Source organism: Oncorhynchus masou, chromosome 12, assembly GCF_036934945.1.
Source record: "Oncorhynchus masou masou isolate Uvic2021 chromosome 12, UVic_Omas_1.1, whole genome shotgun sequence".
NCBI lineage: Eukaryota > Metazoa > Chordata > Actinopteri > Salmoniformes > Salmonidae > Oncorhynchus > Oncorhynchus masou.
The window spans coordinates 10,943,319-10,960,587 of NC_088223.1; the positions used below are offsets into that span (position 1 = coordinate 10,943,319).

Genomic DNA, 17,269 nt, shown 5'->3' on the forward strand with positions numbered 1-17,269 from the left:
GGTATGTGAATAGTGTTTATAGACAGTATGTGAATAGTGTTTATAGACAGTATGTGAATAGTGTATATAGACAGTATGTGAATAGTGTATATAGATGGTATGTGAATAGTGTTTATAGACAGTATGTGAATAGTGTATATAGATGGTATGTGAATAGTGTTTATAGACGGTATGTGAATAGTGTTTATAGACAGTATGTGAATAGTGTTTATAGACAGTATGTGAATAGTGTTTATAGACAGTATATGAATAGTGTTTATAGACAGTATGTGAATAGTGTATATAGACAGTATGTGAATAGTGTGTATAGACAGTATGTGAATAGTGTTTATAGACAGTATGTGAATAGTGTTTATAGACAGTATGTGAATAGTGTATATAGACAGTATGTGAATAGTGTTTATAGACAGTATGTGAATAGTGTTTATAGACAGTATGTGAATAGTGTTTATAGACAGTATGTGAATAGTGTTTATAGACAGTATGTGAATAGTGTTTATAGACAGTATGTGAATAGTGTATATAGACGGTATGTGAATAGTGTTTATAGACAGTATGTGAATAGTGTATATAGACGGTATGTGAATAGTGTATATAGACAGTATGTGAATAGTGTTTATAGACAGTATGTGAATAGTGTATATAGACAGTATGTGAATAGTGTATATAGACAGTATGTGAATAGTGTATATAGACAGTATGTGAATAGTGTTTATAGACAGTATGTGAATAGTGTATATAGACAGTATGTGAATAGTGTATATAGACAGTATGTGAATAGTGTATATAGACAGTATGTGAATAGTGTATATAGACAGTATGTGAATAGTGTTTATAGACAGTATATGAATAGTGTTTATAGACAGTATGTGAATAGTGTGTATAGACAGTATGTGAATAGTGTTTATAGACAGTATGTGAATAGTGTTTATAGACGGTATGTGAATAGTGTTTATAGACAGTATGTGAATAGTGTATATAGACAGTATGTGAATAGTGTATATAGACAGTATGTGAATAGTGTGTATAGACAGTATGTGAATAGTGTTTATAGACAGTATGTGAATAGTGTTTATAGACAGTATGTGAATAGTGTGTATATAGACGGTATGTGAATAGTGTTTATAGACAGTATGTGAATAGTGTTTATAGACAGTATGTGAATAGTGTATATAGACAGTATGTGAATAGTGTTTATAGACAGTATGTGAATAGTGTATATAGACAGTATGTGAATAGTGTGTATAGACAGTATATGAATAGTGTTTATAGACAGTATGTGAATAGTGTGTATATAGACGGTATGTGAATAGTGTATATAGACAGTATGTGAATAGTGTATATAGACAGTATATGAATAGTGTTTATAGACAGTATGTGAATAGTGTGTATATAGACGGTATGTGAATAGTGTATATAGACAGTATGTGAATAGTGTATATAGACAGTATGTGAATAGTGTATATAGACAGTATGTGAATAGTGTATATAGACAGTATGTGAATAGTGTATATAGACAGTATGTGAATAGTGTGTATAGACAGTATGTGAATAGTGTATATAGACAGTATGTGAATAGTGTATATAGACAGTATGTGAATAGTGTATATAGACGGTATGTGAATAGTGTATATAGACAGTATGTGAATAGTGTATATAGACGGTATGTGAATAGTGTATATAGACGGTATGTGAATAGTGTATATAGACGGTATGTGAATAGTGTTTATAGACAGTATGTGAATAGTGTATATAGACGGTATGTGAATAGAAAAGGAGTGGACAGCAGTAATTACATAGGATGATCCTTGACTAGAATACAGTATATACATATGAAGTGGACAACAGTAGTTATATAGGATGAGCCTTGACTAGAATACAGTATATACATATGAAGTGTGTATACAGTAGTTATATAGGATGAGCCTAGACTAGAATACAGTATATACATATGAAGTGGACAACAGTAGTTATATAGGATGAGCCCTGACTAGAATACAGTATATACATATGAAGTGGACAACAGTAGTTATATAGGATGAGCTCTGACTAGAATACAGTATATACATATGAAGTGTGTATACAGTAGTTATATAGGATGAGCCTTGACTAGAATACAGTATATACATATGAAGTGGACAACAGTAGTTATATAGGATGAGCCCTGACTAGAATACAGTATATACATATGAAGTGGACAACAGTAGTTATATAGGATGAGCCCTGACTAGAATACAGTATATACATATGAAGTGTGTATACAGTAATTATATAGGATGAGCCTTGACTAGAATACAGTATATACATATGAAGTGGACAACAGTAGTTATATAGGATGAGCCTTGACTAGAATACAGTATATACATATGAAGTGGACAACAGTAGTTATATAGGATGAGCCCTGACTAGAATACAGTATATACATATGAAGTGGACAACAGTAGTTATTTAGGATGAACCATGACTAGAATACAGTATATACATATGAAGTGGACAACAGTAGTTATATAGGATGAGCTCTGACTAGAATACAGTATATACATATGAAGTGTGTATACAGTAGTAATATAGGATGAACTAGAATACAGTATATACATATGAAGTGGACAACAGTAGTTATATAGGATGAACTAGAATACAGTATATACATATGAAGTGGACAACAGTAGTTATATAGGATGAACTAGAATACAGTATATACATATGAAGTGTGTATACAGTAGTTATATAGGATGAGCCCTGACTAGAATACAGTATATACATATGAAGTGTGTATACAGTAGTTATATAGGATGAGCCCTGACTAGAATACAGTATATACATATGAAGTGGGTAAAACAGTTTTAAACATTATTAACGTGACCAGTGTTCAATGATTCTATGCACACAGGACTACCACCCGGTGCAGGGGGCCGCCACGGGGGTATTTTTGATGTTGTGCATGGCACCATTGTAATCCTTGACCGTGGAAACAGGGGTAGACATCACCTTCTCTGTTATTATGTTTGGTTTAGAAGATATGATGGAAAATACATTGTCCAGTAATGGACGGAATAGCAAAATGGCCACCACGTCTACCAGGAGGAGTTTTTGCGATGGCTCCATATCTGAAAATGTTCAGGGTGCCAAACTGTACACGTGTACCAAAGTTCATGCTTTTATTTTAAAAAGCACAACGTAATTTTCACATATCGCCTGGACTATTGACATTTTTTTACACGTTTCTGTGTTGTTTTGATTTAACAATCGACTCCATCAGTGTAAATGTGTTCTCTGTCATTTACGACATTCGAAGAGTAAAACAGGTGTAATATCTGACATACATAATTTCATCACAGTGTGGAGGACCTCATTACACTTACAACTTGCATTCAAAATGGTTGTTAGAGCAGGGAAGAAAACAACGACATGAACTAACCTTCATCATGGAAACTGGAGCAACATTTAAGTAAATTTAAGCAATAAATACTACCACTTACAAATTAAATTAGATATTTGTGTCGCATAAGATCAAAATCAATGCACATGCAAAAATGTTAAAATGTTTTAAATAATCTAAAAAAAAACAGAGCATCCTGGGAAATATGACAATGAGGCCCCCCTCCAACATCTGAGGAGATTTGACTCTCCTGTCTCTGGTCACTTTAAAGGAGGAGACCCATGGGGCGGCATCATCCGGGTTCAGGGAGGGTTTGGCCGGCAGGGGTGTCCCGGGCCGGGCGCAAGCACGCTGGCACGGTCGCCAGGTGTACGGTGTTTCCTCCGACACATTGGGTGCGGCCGGCTTCCGGTTTAAGTGGGCATTGTGTCAAGAAGCAGTGCGGCTTGGTTGGGTCGCGTTTCAAAGGACGCACTGCTCTCGGACCTCTCCTCTCTCGAGTCCGTACGGGAGTTGCAGCGATGAGACAAGACTGTAACAACCAATTAGATGCCAGGAAATTGGGGAGAAAAAGAGGTAAAAGGAAACACAGTAAACTCCAATAATTGAACCCTAAAAACCCTGTGAGTTTAACTCTTCTTGATTTACTGTGTCGGAGGAAGACTCTCTAGTAAATGAACTGGTTAAATTAAGACGCACTGAGATATTGGCTATGGCTACATGCTAGTTAACATTGACACGCCACAGACACTTTCCCATCACTGAACAGTTGCACACACACACACACACACACACACACACACACACACACACACACACACACACACACACACACATTGGCAGCCTATGTTCTGGGGAGGGGAAGCGTGACTTCCCGCGGGGTTTAAAGGACCCCTCAGGATTTATTTTACACCGATTATAACTCATGAACAATGTAGCCTTTACATTTATTTTCTCTCTTTCACTCCTGTCAAGCTTCTGTTATCCTGTCCTATCTCTACCTCCTTTTCTCTCTCTCTCCCTTCCTCTCTCCCCCCCTCTCTCTCTCCCTTCATCTCTCCCCCCTCTCTGTCCCTCCTTCTCTCTCTGTGTCCCTCCCTCTCTCCCCCTCTTTCCGTCCATCCTTCTCTCTCTCTATCTCCCTCCCCCTCTCTCCATCCATCCTTCTCTCTCTGTCTCTCCCTCTCTTTGTCCCTCCCTCTCTCCCCCTCTTTCCATCCATCCTTCTCTCTCTCTATCTCCCTCCCCGTCTCTCCATCCATCCTTCTCTCTCTGTCTCTCCCTCTCTTTGTCCCTCACTCTCTCCCCCTCTCTCTGTCCATCCTTCTCTCTCTCTCTCTCCCTCCTTCTCTTTCCCCCTCTCTCTCCCCCTCTCTCCATCCATCCTTCTCTCTCTCTGTCCCTCCCTTTCTCTCTTTGTCCCTCCCTCTCTCCGTCCATCCTTCTCTCTCTCTCTCTCTCTCTCTCTCTCTCTCTCTCCCCCTCCTTCTCGTTCCCTCCCTCTCTCCCCCTCTCTCCATCCATCCTTCTCTCTCTGTCCCTCCTTCTCTCTCCCCCTCTCTCTGTCCTTGCTTCTCTCTCTCTGTTCCTCCTTCTCTTTTTGTCCCTCGCTCCCTCCTTCTCCCCCCTCTCTCTGTCCCTCCTTCTCTCTCCCCCTCTCTCTGTCCTTGCTTCTCTCTCTCTGTTCCTCCTTCTCTTTTTGTCCCTCGCTCCCTCCTTCTCCCCCCTCTCTATGTCCCTCCTTCTCGCTCTCCCTCTTGCTCTCCCTCCCTCCTTCTCTCTCCCTCCCCTCTCTTCCTTCCTTCCTCTCTCACTCCCTCCCTTTCTCCCTCCTCTCTCTCTCTCCCTCCTCTCTCTCTCTCCTTCCTCTCTATCTCCCTCATTCTCTTTCTCCCTCTCTCCTTCCTTCTCTCCTCCTCTCTCTCTCTCTCTCTCTCTCTCTCTCTCTCTCGCCATCTTTCCCCCAGCCATGTCCCTATCTGAACTCTCTTTCTGCTACAGCGCTGAATACCAAGGAGCTCACACACACACAGTTGCACACACACACACACACACATTGGCAGACTGTCTGGAGCTCACACACACACACACACACACACACACACACACACACACACACACACACACACACACACACACACACACACACACACACACACACACACACACACACACACACACACACACACACACACACACACACTTCCCCCTGCCCTATAAAGCATCATGAGTCCAGGCAGGTTTACCAATGGCCAGATCAGAGTGTATTTCAATATTGGCACCATAGATACATCATGATTTTAACAGACAGATACACAACTGTTCATCACAAAACCACCAAACAACACGAGACCACAGAAAAAATAAGGGAGAGAGTAAATGAAAGGAGAGAAGCTCTGTTCAATCATACCACCCTATCAGATTCAGAGCTCCACCCCTTTAGACCCCAAACAAACACACACACACACAAAGAAGTCCATCCTCGTGGTCACACACACACATACACAAATACACACACGTGCCAGTCTTTTTGGGGTCAGAGTGTCTCGGGTCTCTTTCCTTCGTAGTAAAAACAGTGGAACACAGGATGTAGTCTCCATACTGCAGTCCTTCTATCAGAACACAGGATGTAGTCACCATACTGCAGTCCTTCCATCAGAACACAGGATGTAGTCTCCATACTGCAGTCCTTCCATCAGAACACAGGATGTAGTCTCCATACTGCAGTCCTTCTATCAGAACACAGGATGTAGTCTCCATACTGCAGTCCTTCCATCAGAACACAGGATGTAGTCTCCATACTGCAGTCCTTCTATCAGAACACAGGATGTAGTCTCCATACTGCAGTCCTTCCATCAGAACACAGGATGTAGTCTCCATACTGCAGTCCTTCCATCAGAACACAGGATGTAGTCTCCATACTGCAGTCCTTCTATCAGAACACAGGATGTAGTCACCATACTGCAGTCCTTCCATCAGAACACAGGATGTAGTCTCCATACTGCAGTCCTTCCATCAGAACACAGGATGTAGTCTCCATACTGCAGTCCTTCTATCAGAACACAGGATGTAGTCTCCATACTGCAGTCCTTCCATCAGAACACAGGATGTAGTCTCCATACTGCAGTCCTTCCATCAGAACACAGGATGTAGTCACCATACTGCAGTCCTTCCATCAGAACACAGGATGTAGTCTCCATACTGCAGTCCTTCCATCGGAGCAGAAACCATGGCAGAACGACAGAGAAAGCTGATGGAACGTTGTCGTAGCGTTGTCGTAGCGTTGTTGATGGAACGTTAGTAACGTTGTCCTGCCATTGTTTCATTGTTGTGGTGAGATTATGGGTCTGTGAGTTGGAGTCTTTGTACAGATGCTGGTAATTCAAGAGCTGATGCCGTAGTTCACATCCCTCCGACAGAACACACAGAGCGCAGGGTGTAGGGTTTAGGGTGTAGGGTGTAGGGTTTAGGGTGTAGGGAAAGGCTCAGCCTCTGTCACTCCCTCTTTCCAGCTGTGTGTGTGTGTGTGTGTGTGTGTGTGTGTGTGTGTGTGTGTGTGTGTGTGTGTGTGTGTGTGTGTGTGTGTGTGTGTGTGTGTGTGTGTGTGTGTGTGTGTGTGTGTGATTGTCATAGCTGGAGAACTAAAGCTCTACTCTCCAGAGCTGATAAATGATCGTCCTTTATCTTGTTCTGAAAGTCTCTCCTTAAAAAAAGTGTAGAAATCTGAAAAGGGTTGAGATTTAATACACCTGTAAGAGAGAGAGAGAGAGAGAGAGAGAGAGAGAGAGAGAGAGAGAGAGAGAGAGAGAGAGAGAGAGAGGAGGAGAGAAGGAAGGAGAGAGGGAGAAAGAGAATGAGGGAGATAGAGAGGAAGGAGAGAGAGAGAGAGGAGGGACGAGAGGAGGGAGAGAGAGAGAGAGAGGCGGGGAGAGAGAGATACAAGAGAGAGATTGAATGAGTTACAGGACAAAATAAAAACCCTCCAACCCAAAAAGGCCTGTGGTGTTGATGGTATCCTTAATGAAATGATCAAATATACAGACAACAAATTCCAATTGGCTATACTAAAACTCTTTAACATCATCCTTAGCTCTGGCATCTTCCCCAATATTTGGAACCAAGGACTGATCACCCAATCCACAAAAATGGAGACAAATTTGACCCCAATAACTACCGTGGAATATGCGTCAACAGTAACCTTGGGAAAATCCTCTGCATTATCATTAACAGCAGACTCGTACACTTCCTCAATGAAAACAATGTACTGAGCAAATGTCAAATTGGCTTTTTACCAAATTACCGTACAACAGACCATGTATTCACCCTGCACACCCTGATTGACAACCAAACAAACCAAAACAAAGGCAAAGTCTTCTCATGCTTTGTTGATTTCAAAAAAGCCTTCGACTCAATTTGGCATGAGGGTCTGCTATACAAACTGATGGAAAGTGGTGTTGGGGGTAAAACATACAACATCATAAAATCCATGTACACAAACAACAAGTGTGCGGTTAAAATTGGCAAAAAACACAAATTTCTTCACACAGGGTCGTGGGGTTAGACAGGGATGCAGCTTAAGCCCCACCCTCTTCAACATATATATCAACGAACTGGCGCGGGCCCTAGAACAGTCTGCAGCACCCGGCCTCACCCTACTAGAATCTGAAGTCAAATGTCTGCTGTTTGCTGATGATCTGGTGCTTCTGTCACCAACCAAGGAGGGCCTACAGCAGCACCTAGATCTTATGCACAGATTCTGTCAGACCTGGGCCCTGACAGACCTGGGCCCTGACAGACCTGGGCCCTGACAGATCTGGGCCGAGACAGACCTGGGCCGAGACAGACCTGGGCCCTGACAGTAAATCTCAGTAAGACAAAAATAATGGGGTTCCAAAAAAGGTCCAGTCACCAGGACCACACATACAAATTCCATCTAGACACTGTTGCCCTAGAGCACACAAAAAACTATACATACCTTGGCCTAAACATCAGCGCCACAGGTAACTTCCACAAAGGTGTGAATGATCTGAGAGACAAGGCAAGAAGGGCATTCTATGCCATCAAAAGGAACATAAATCTCAACATACCAATTAGGATTTGGCTAAAAATACTTGAATCAGTCATAGAGCCCATTGCCCTTTATGGTTGTGAGGTCTGGGGTCCGCTCACCAACCAAGACTTCACAAAATGGGACAAACACCAAATTCAGACTCTGCACGCAGAATTCTGCAAAAATATCCTCCGTGTACAACGTAGAACACCAAATAATGCATGCAGAGCAGAATTAGGCCGATACCCACTAATTATCAAAATCCAGAAAAGAGCCGTTAAATTCTATAACCACCGAAAAGGAAGCGATTCCCAAACCTTCCACAACAAAGCCATCACCTACAGAGAGATGAACCTGGAGAAGAGTCCCCTAAGCAAGCTGGTCCTGGGGCTCTGTTCACAAACACAAACACACCCTACAGAGCCCCAGGACAGCAGCACAATTAGACCCAACCAAATCATGAGAAAACAAAAAGATAATTACTTGACACATTGGAAAGAATTAACAAAAAAATAGAGCAAACTAGAATGCTACTTGGCCCTACACAGAGAGTACACAGCGGCAGAATACCTGACCACTGTGACTGACCCAAAATTAAGGAAAGCTTTGACTATGTACAGACTCAGCGAGCATAGCCTTGCTATTGAGAAAGGCCGCCGAAGGCAGACATGGCTCTCAAGAGAAGACAGGCTATGTGCTCACTGCCCACAAAATGAGGTGGAAACTGAGCTGCACTTCCTAACCTCCTGCCCAATGTATGACCATATTAGAGAGACATATTTCCCTCAGATTACACAGATCCACAAAGAATTCGAAAACAAATCCAATTTTGAAAAACTCCCATATCTACTGGGTGAAAATCCACAGTGTGCCATCAGAGCAGCAAGATTTGTGACCTGTTGCCACGAGAAAAGGGCAACCAGTGAAGAACACGCACCATTGTAAATACAACCCATATCTATGCTTATTTATTTTATCCTGTGTCCTTAACCATTTGTGCATTGTAAAAACACTTGTAATGTCTTTATTGTTTTGAAACTTCTGTATGTGTGATGTCTACTGTTAATTTTTATTGTTTATTTCACTTTATATATTATCTACCTCACTTGCTTTGGCAATGTTAACACATGTTACCCATGCCAATAAAGCCCCTTGAATTGAATTGAATTGAGAGAGACAGAGAGAGAGAGAGACACAGAAAGAGAGAGACAAAGAGAGAGAGAGAGACAGAGAGACAAAGAGAGAGAGAGACAGAGAGAGAGAGAGACAGAGAGAGACAGAGAGAGAGACAGAGAGACAAAGAGAGAGAGAGACACAGAAAGAGAGAGACAAAGAGAGAGAGAGAGAGAGAGAGAGAGACAGAGAGACAAAGAGAGAGAGAGACAGAGACAGAGAGAGAGAGAGACAGAGAGACAGACAGAGAGAGAGAGAAACTGGAATTATGATTTGATTGTTAGACTACCTTAATTACCTTAACAGATGTTTATAAATGTGAAAATAGGTGGATCTAACCCTTTAATAGAGACATCTAGTGTCTTACCTGTGCCTACAGGCTGGTGACACTGAAGCTGTCATCGCTGGGGGTGTCTAGAAGCTGACAGAGCACTCCTCCTCCTCCTCGAGGTGGGGGCTGTGGGGGGTAGAGAGGGTGTATCCCAGGGCACGGGGGTAGCCCATGTCCTCAGAATGGGGCAAGGAGGCCTGGGGGGGCTTGTGGTGGGGGGAGGGGTACGGGGAAAGCTGCAGGGGGGCTGACCTTAGCCCCGAGGTGAGGTGGGGAGGCAGGTCCCGTTTGTGGGGGTGGGGGGGTCCATGGGGGGGCATTGTGTTGTGAGAGGGCCGCTCCTCGTAAAGCAGGGGGTTGGGGTGGGAGTGAGGGGAGAGGTTAGGGTTGGGGTGAGGGGAGAGGTTAGGGTTGGGGTGGGGGTGAGGGAGAGGGGAGAGGTTAGGGTTGGGGTGGGGGTGAGGGAGAGGGGAGAGGTTAGAGTTGGGGTGGGGGTGAGGGAGAGGGGAGAGATTAGGGTTGGGGTGGGGGTGTGTTGAGAGGTTAGTGTTGGGGTGAGGGGAGAGGTTAGGGTTGGGGTGGGGGTGAGGGAGAGGGGAGAGGTTAGGGTTGGGGTGGGAGTGGGGGGAGAGGTTAGGGTTGGGGTGGGGGTGGGGGCTAGTGTGTAGGGTGGGCTTTGTATACATGTTAGGATGAGTGTGAGTGTGGGGGTGAAGATGTTGGTTGTGGTTTGAATGAAGGTGGTGTGTTTTGGTGTGCGGGTGTTTGTTGCTATGGGGGTTGTTGTGCGTGTGAGGGTTGGTGTTGGGGTTGGAGTGTGTGTGTGGGCTCATGTTTGCGTGAGGGTTGGGGTTTGGGTGTGTGTTGGTGTGTGTCGGTGTGTTGGTGTGTGGGTGTGTGTTGGTGTGTGTCGGTGTGTTGGTGTGTGGGTGTGTGTTGGTGTGTGGGTGTGTGTTGGTGTGTGGGTGTGTGTTGGTGTGTGGGTGTGTGTTGGTGTGTGGGTGTGTGTTGGTGTGTGGGTGTGTGTTGGTGTGTGGGTGTGTGTTGGTGTGTGGGTGTGCAGAAGCGTTAGGATCAGGATGATTGTTAGGGCTAGCGTGAGGGTTCACATTAGCGTGTACGTGTGCGTTGTCGTGTGTGTTAGTGTGTGTGTGTGTAGCGTTGTGTGTGTTAGTGTGAGGGCTGGTGCTGCCACTGAGCGATGCCCCGCTGTACCAACAAGGGGAGCTACAGCAGCTGGGAGAATCATACTGGGAGGTGAAATGGTCCTTGGAGATGGTTGCCGGGTTACGATAGGGGGGGCTCAGCGCTGTTCCACAGTGGGCCAGTAACCGTGGCGATTGGGAGCAGGACGGGGAGAAGGAGGAGGGGGGAGGAGCAGGGGTGAGAGGGGGGTGGTAGGGCTGGGGGGTGGGGGATAGTTTGGGAGGATAGGAGGAGGATGTGGAAGTCATTCCAGGGGAGAGAGAGGAGGATGAGGCCTCGCCAGGGAAGAGGGTTGGGTAACGCTCCTCTGAGGACGGGGTGGAGGGGTGGGCGGAGTAAGGAGTTGGGGAGGGGTACTCACAGGGCTCGGGGGGGTAACCAAGGTGTAGGGCAGGGGTAGGGAGGGGGGAGAGGCTGCAGCTGTCTCCACTGAAGTAGTCAAGGCCTTCCTGGAACAACCCCCCCTGAGCAGTACCCCCTCCTCCTCCATCCCCAACCCCAGCAGCCTTACCCTTCTTCCCCCCTGGGGGGCGTTCTCTTGGGGACGGGCACAGCCGTCCCCTGCCTCCCCTCGCCCCCCTGCCCTGCCGCCCCCCAATCCCACTGCGTTTGGCACCAGAGCCCTGGGTTGAGGTGTGAGACTGTGTCTGGGCTGGGGGGCTGGTGGGAGAGTCTGGGGGGGGCTCCGGTCCTGGTCCACCACCCCCCTCCTTTTCCATTTGGGGTTCGGCAGCATTCCGTTTCCTGCGCCCCCGCCCGGGCTTTCCCTGCCCCTGGAAGAGAACGTTCTGGCTCCAGTTGTAAGAGGGGCCTGAGGCGCTCTCATGCCAATCCATCATTAACTTCTCCAGACTTGATAGGCTTGACTGGCCTTGACCTCCCTCTCCACCAATAGGAAGAGACTCCCTGCCTCCACCCTGCCTGTAAGCCCCACCTCCGGAACCTGAACCAGAGCCTCCGCCCCCACCTCCGGTACTGACCCCGCCTCCTGACCCAGTAACCCCCAGGTGGGATGAGTCAGAGGAGGACTCTGATAGGCTCTCGAGGAAGGGTTGTCGCTTGGCCTTTTGTGGGGTGTAGTTAGAGATGTCCAGGATGTCTTTGGGCTCGCTGGGGCCTGGGGTGACGTAGTCACTGTAGCCTCCTGGGTAATGATGAGCCAGACTGTCCCACGCCCAGCCACTGGAGCCCTGCCTGCAACACACAGCACATTTTATTCACTCTATTTACTTAAAACTGCACAGTTGGTGAAGGGCTTTAAGAAGTACTTATTTAGGACCAAAAGTGATTTATAGATCAGGGATTTAGTGTTATGGTGTTATGTATCCCAAACACATGCAACTATAGAAGAAGTTAGGGTAGGATTGTACTCTAATCCAAACTCCGTGGTGCCAGACAATTTAGACCTGAAGCTACTTACTTGCAGTTCCACTGGTTGGAGGGGTAGTGTCTGTAACCCTCTGGAGATGATGAGGAATGGAAGGGGTTGTTCTTGGCCATGGCCATATACCCCGCACCCCCTGGAGAGGATGGTCCAACCTGCCCAGGGTAGCCCCCATATCCACGCTTGGAAAAATTGGAATAGCCCATCTGACCCTGGCCCACGGGGGGGACTGTGGAGGCCTTATCCAGCCCAGCTGCCCCGTAGGCTGCAAAGCTGCAGTCTGTGGGTCTCTGTGGTGCTGCACTGCCCCCCGCAGGAGAGGAGGAGGAATAGCCAGACGGGTAGTGACCGTAGGAGGAGGGATGGGGGGAACTGGGAGAGCGAGGCAGAGAGAGGGAGGGAGGGGTGGACTTGGGGAAGGAGGAAGTGGTGGGGGAGTTCTGGGAAAGGTAGTAGCTGTAAGGAGGTCTGGAAGAGGAGGACGAAGAGACCTGGGTTTGGTTCTCCCTTGCCTCTCCTTTGGGGCTGCGCTTGGGGAAGGCTGGGGACCAGCGAGAACCTGGGCCGGGGGCAGTGCTGGAGGAGTCGTAGCCCGGGGTGGGAGGAGGTTTCCTGGGGTCAGGCCGAGAGGAGGAGATATCCAGGAGGTCGGAGGAGTCGTCTGAGTCGAGCAGGGAGCGAAAATATCCAGCGAACAAACCCTGCACTTCATCACCACCTCCACCTTCTCTGCTGCCCCCAGGGCTGCCGTATGCACCTGCTCTTCCCCCCTCACAGGGCAGGAAGTCCCCCCTCAGGGAGCCACAGGCCTGGTACGCCCTCGGCCCTCTCTCCCTCTCCCCTCCCCGGTCATCCTCCCAGACACCTCCACCATTAGACCAGTCTTGCTCCAGCTGACCTCCTGCCTCCCCTTTCAGAACCCCATTCTTGCACAAGCGTCGTTTTCTCATCGGCTTCCACCCCTCACCTCCAGCCCCCATCTCCCCCTGCAACCCCTCCTCCCCTGCCCCCCCCACCCTTCCCTCGTTTCTTGGGTAACCCTGGTTCTGACAGAGCAGGGGTCACTTTCCTTTTCTTCCCGATCGTCTCGAAGAAGTCACTGAAGGAGCTCTTGAAGCTCTCACACCCAGCCCCTCCTGCTCCTCCTCCCCTGCCCCCTACGCCACCACCCCTCCCTCCCCTGCGTCTGAACCCTGTGAGTCGGTGGAGCAGGGCGGAGATCCCAGGGTTGTTGGACGGCGTGTGAAAGCTATCTGGTTCGCTGGGTGTCCAGCAGCGTGGTGGGGAGCAGCGGCCGGTGGCAGGCGTTTGGTGGTTTAGGAACGCCAGTTTGGACAGAACGTCTCCGTACTCTGTCTTGACGTCGTTGGTGTCGTTCACGTACGACGGTTGCGGAGATGGGAGCTTGGCCCGCCGGCGCCGACGAGGTTTCTTGGGCTCGCCGTTCCCACTGGCAGCGACAAAATTCCCACCTGTTTTATCTGGCATTCCCGGTACAACCTGTTTGGGAGGTCGGCCACGTCTGCGTTTCAGGATCACCGGGAGTTCTCCAGGCGGGAACATGACCATCACATTCTTCCCATTGTTCTTCATGCGAAGGAGCGCAGTTGGCTCTCGTACCACCGATGTCACCCCCTCTGCTCCCTCCAACCCCCCTCGCCACTGGCCCCGCCCCTCTCCGGTCCGACAACGGTCTCCATGGAGGAAATCTTGTAGCTCTTTTGGCGTCGGCTGAGGTTCACCGGGATACGAGCCACCTTCACCACGATACGCCTCACCTGGGAAACAGACAAAAACAAACACAATAAAAAACATTATTTTATAACCCTTATTTTCCTGGTTAAAATCTGGTTGATGTCAGACAACAAAATAACAACATGGCTTCTGGGTTGTTTTGACTGCTTTGTGGGTAACAATATGCTGAAACTTGAACTCACACCAACGAACCGCCGTTTCTGTTTAGTGGGAGGAACGAGATCGTCAGGCACCTCCTTCTTCACTGTCGGCTGTGGCACGGTATTGATCGATGGACAAGGCGAAAGATTGGTTGCTGGTCTGGGATTGGTTGCTGCTCTGGGTGAGGATTTGGGCGAGGCTTTCATCGATGGTCTGGGTTGGGCTTTTGGTTTGGCGTTGGTTGAAGGTCTAGGTTGGGGTTTGGTTGAAGTTCTGGGTTTGGGCGCTGGCCGGGGGGCGTAGTGAGAGGTGGGGTGTGGTGTAGGGCGTGGTGAGGGGCGTGTTGAAGGGTGTGGTGAAGGGCGTGGTGCTACAGGTACAGCTGAGTCAGCAGGCTTTGAGGTTGCAGGTAAACCCTCCTCCACTGTGGGGCGCTCTACCTTTACATGTACACTCACCCTCTCTTTCTCATCCTCTTCTTCCTCCTCTGCCATCTCCTCCTCCCTCTCGCTCTCCCTCCCTCCCCTCCTCTCTCCATCCTCGGTGCATCGGCGGATGCGGGAGGACTTTCGAAGCTGGCAGGGGAAGCGAGGTCGACCGGAGCTACGGAGCGCATACTTCCTCTCTCCTTCGACAGATACAGTGGAGGGATCTATAGGGTCTGGGCCAATAGTAGAAGGGTTTGAACCGGATGGTCCAATAAGAGAAGGGCCTGTAGGATTTGGGCCAATAGCTCTTTTGGGTTTAGAGAGATCTAGAGGTGTTGGTCCAATATGGGCAGTGCTAATGGCCGGGGGCCTGTCTCTGTTTGCAGAGGGTGGAGGAAGCGGGCTGCAGGGAGAGGGAGCAACTTGCTGATTGGTGCAGGCTGAATGAGTGACAGGCAAGAGGACCGGTCGCTGAGGTGATCTGGTGTGAGTCTCTGGTGATGAAACAGTTCTGGGCTGCTCTGGCCCGGCAGAGTCCGAGTGTGTGTGAGCGTCCATGTGTGTGTTAGCGGCTAGGTGTGTGTGAGCGTCCATGTGTGTGTTAGCGGCTAGGTGTGTGTGAGTGTCCATGTGTGTGTTAGCGGCTAGGTGTGTGTTAGCGGCTAGGTGTGTGTTAGCGGCTAGGTGTGTGTGAGCGTCCATGTGTGTGTTAGCGGCTAGGTGTGTGTTAGCGGCTAGGTGTGTGTTAGCGGCTAGGTGTGTGTTAGCGGCTAGGTGTGTGTTAGCGGCTAGGTGTGTGTGAGTGTCCGCAGGTGTGTGCATTTGGAGATCCGTGTGCATCCGCATGTCTGTGACTCCTGTCTGTCCCGGTGTCAAAGCACCGGTGTGTGTCTCTGTCTGCCGGCGTCGGCGTGTTCCAAGGCCAGGCCTCCTGTGCAGGTGAACTCCGTTGGCCAGGGAGGGGGGCGAGGGTGATGGTGAAAGGTCAAGGGTCCCTTGAGCTCCAGCCTCAGCACTGGGTTCCACTATGACCCTCTCCTGTACCCCTGCTGCCACCTCCCTCCCCCATGTCGCCAGCTCCCCTTCACACCCCTGCTCCTCCGCCAAAGCCCCACCGTCACGCCCCACCCCCCCACCTCCACCTGACCGCAGGCGTCCAGACAGGCGGCTCATCCACAGAGGGCGAAGGTGATGATGATGTCAAAGTGATGTCACAGAGGGGATGGTGATGTCAGAGAGTGTTGAGGCCCAGTGAGCTCTCTCTCTCTGTCTCTCTCTCTGTCTCTCTCTGTCTCTCTCTCTCCGTCTCTCTCTACGTCTCTCTCTCCGTCTCTCTCTCCGTCTGTTTATGTGTGGTCTGCTGAAGTCACATGCCTCTATCCAGAGAATTTAGGGAGCTGAGGAGAGAGGAATACAGACATTCAACACACTCCAAACAGTAGATTCTAACAGAGATTCAATTTAAAGGGAGAAGATGGAATTAGATGATACCAATCATTGTCATTCATTTAGGATTGGGATAGTTTGGAAACATTCATTTAGGATTGGGATAGTTTGGAAACATTAATTTTGGACCACAATTACTTTAACGTAACAGATCCAGTAACTTTGAGGTAACATACTTGAATTTGGGGGAGAAACTATTCTTCTACTGTAACCTAGAAGAAACATTGATACAACATAACATCCCAATGCTGGCATTTAACAATCAACTCCTGAGCTATATGGTCGATAGTGTTTTATATCCTGTGGTCTGGCTGGCTGTCTGCAGTTCATTGGGTCGTCAGTTCCGCAGTAGTGTAAATGCACACACTATACACTCTACGCTTTCTCTCAGCTGTGAGAAATAAGGAGAGAGGAGAGAGAGGGGGGAGGCGGGGGAGAGAGAGGGGGGGGAGAGAGTAGAGACGGACGGACGGACGGACAGACAGACAGACAGACAGACAGACAGACAGACAGACAGACAGACAGACAGACAGACAGACAGACAGACAGACAGACAGACAGACAGACAGACAGAGGGAGAGTAGGAGAGTAGGAAGGAGAGAGAGAGAGAGAGAAAGAGGGAGAGAGAGAGAAAGAGAGGGAAAGAGAGAGAGGGAGAGAGAGAGAGAGAGGGAGAGAGAGAGAAAGAGAGGGAAAGAGAGAGAGGGAGAGAGAGAGAGAGAGAGAGAGAGCGAGCGAGCGAGCGAGAGATATTAACAGGATAGCCGTGATGTTTGACTAGATGAGCGCACACACACACACACACATATTCCCCAGCAGAGGGAAGCAGAGAAATGATGAATAGAACTCACATTCTGATTGGTGGAGGGATGGAGAGATAAGGGAGAGATAGAGGGATAGACAGAGAGAGAGACAGATAGATAGAGGGATAAACAGAGAGAGAAAGATAGATATATACAGTATATAGATAGATACC

General features: G+C 48.1%; 1 protein-coding gene across 1 annotated transcript; it reads right to left on the minus strand.

The window, feature by feature from the left end:
* Nucleotides 1-5,588: 5,588 nt before the first annotated feature.
* LOC135549535 (transcription factor Gibbin-like) lies at nt 5,589-15,929 on the minus strand. The gene is given in 6 exon segments (XM_064979563.1): nt 5,589-7,128; nt 9,970-12,333; nt 12,560-13,536; nt 13,538-14,172; nt 14,175-14,301; nt 14,461-15,929. Coding segments are annotated over 5 exon segments (5,289 nt in total). The 5' UTR covers nt 15,694-15,929; the 3' UTR covers nt 5,589-7,128; nt 9,970-10,016.
* Nucleotides 15,930-17,269: the final 1,340 nt, after the last annotated feature.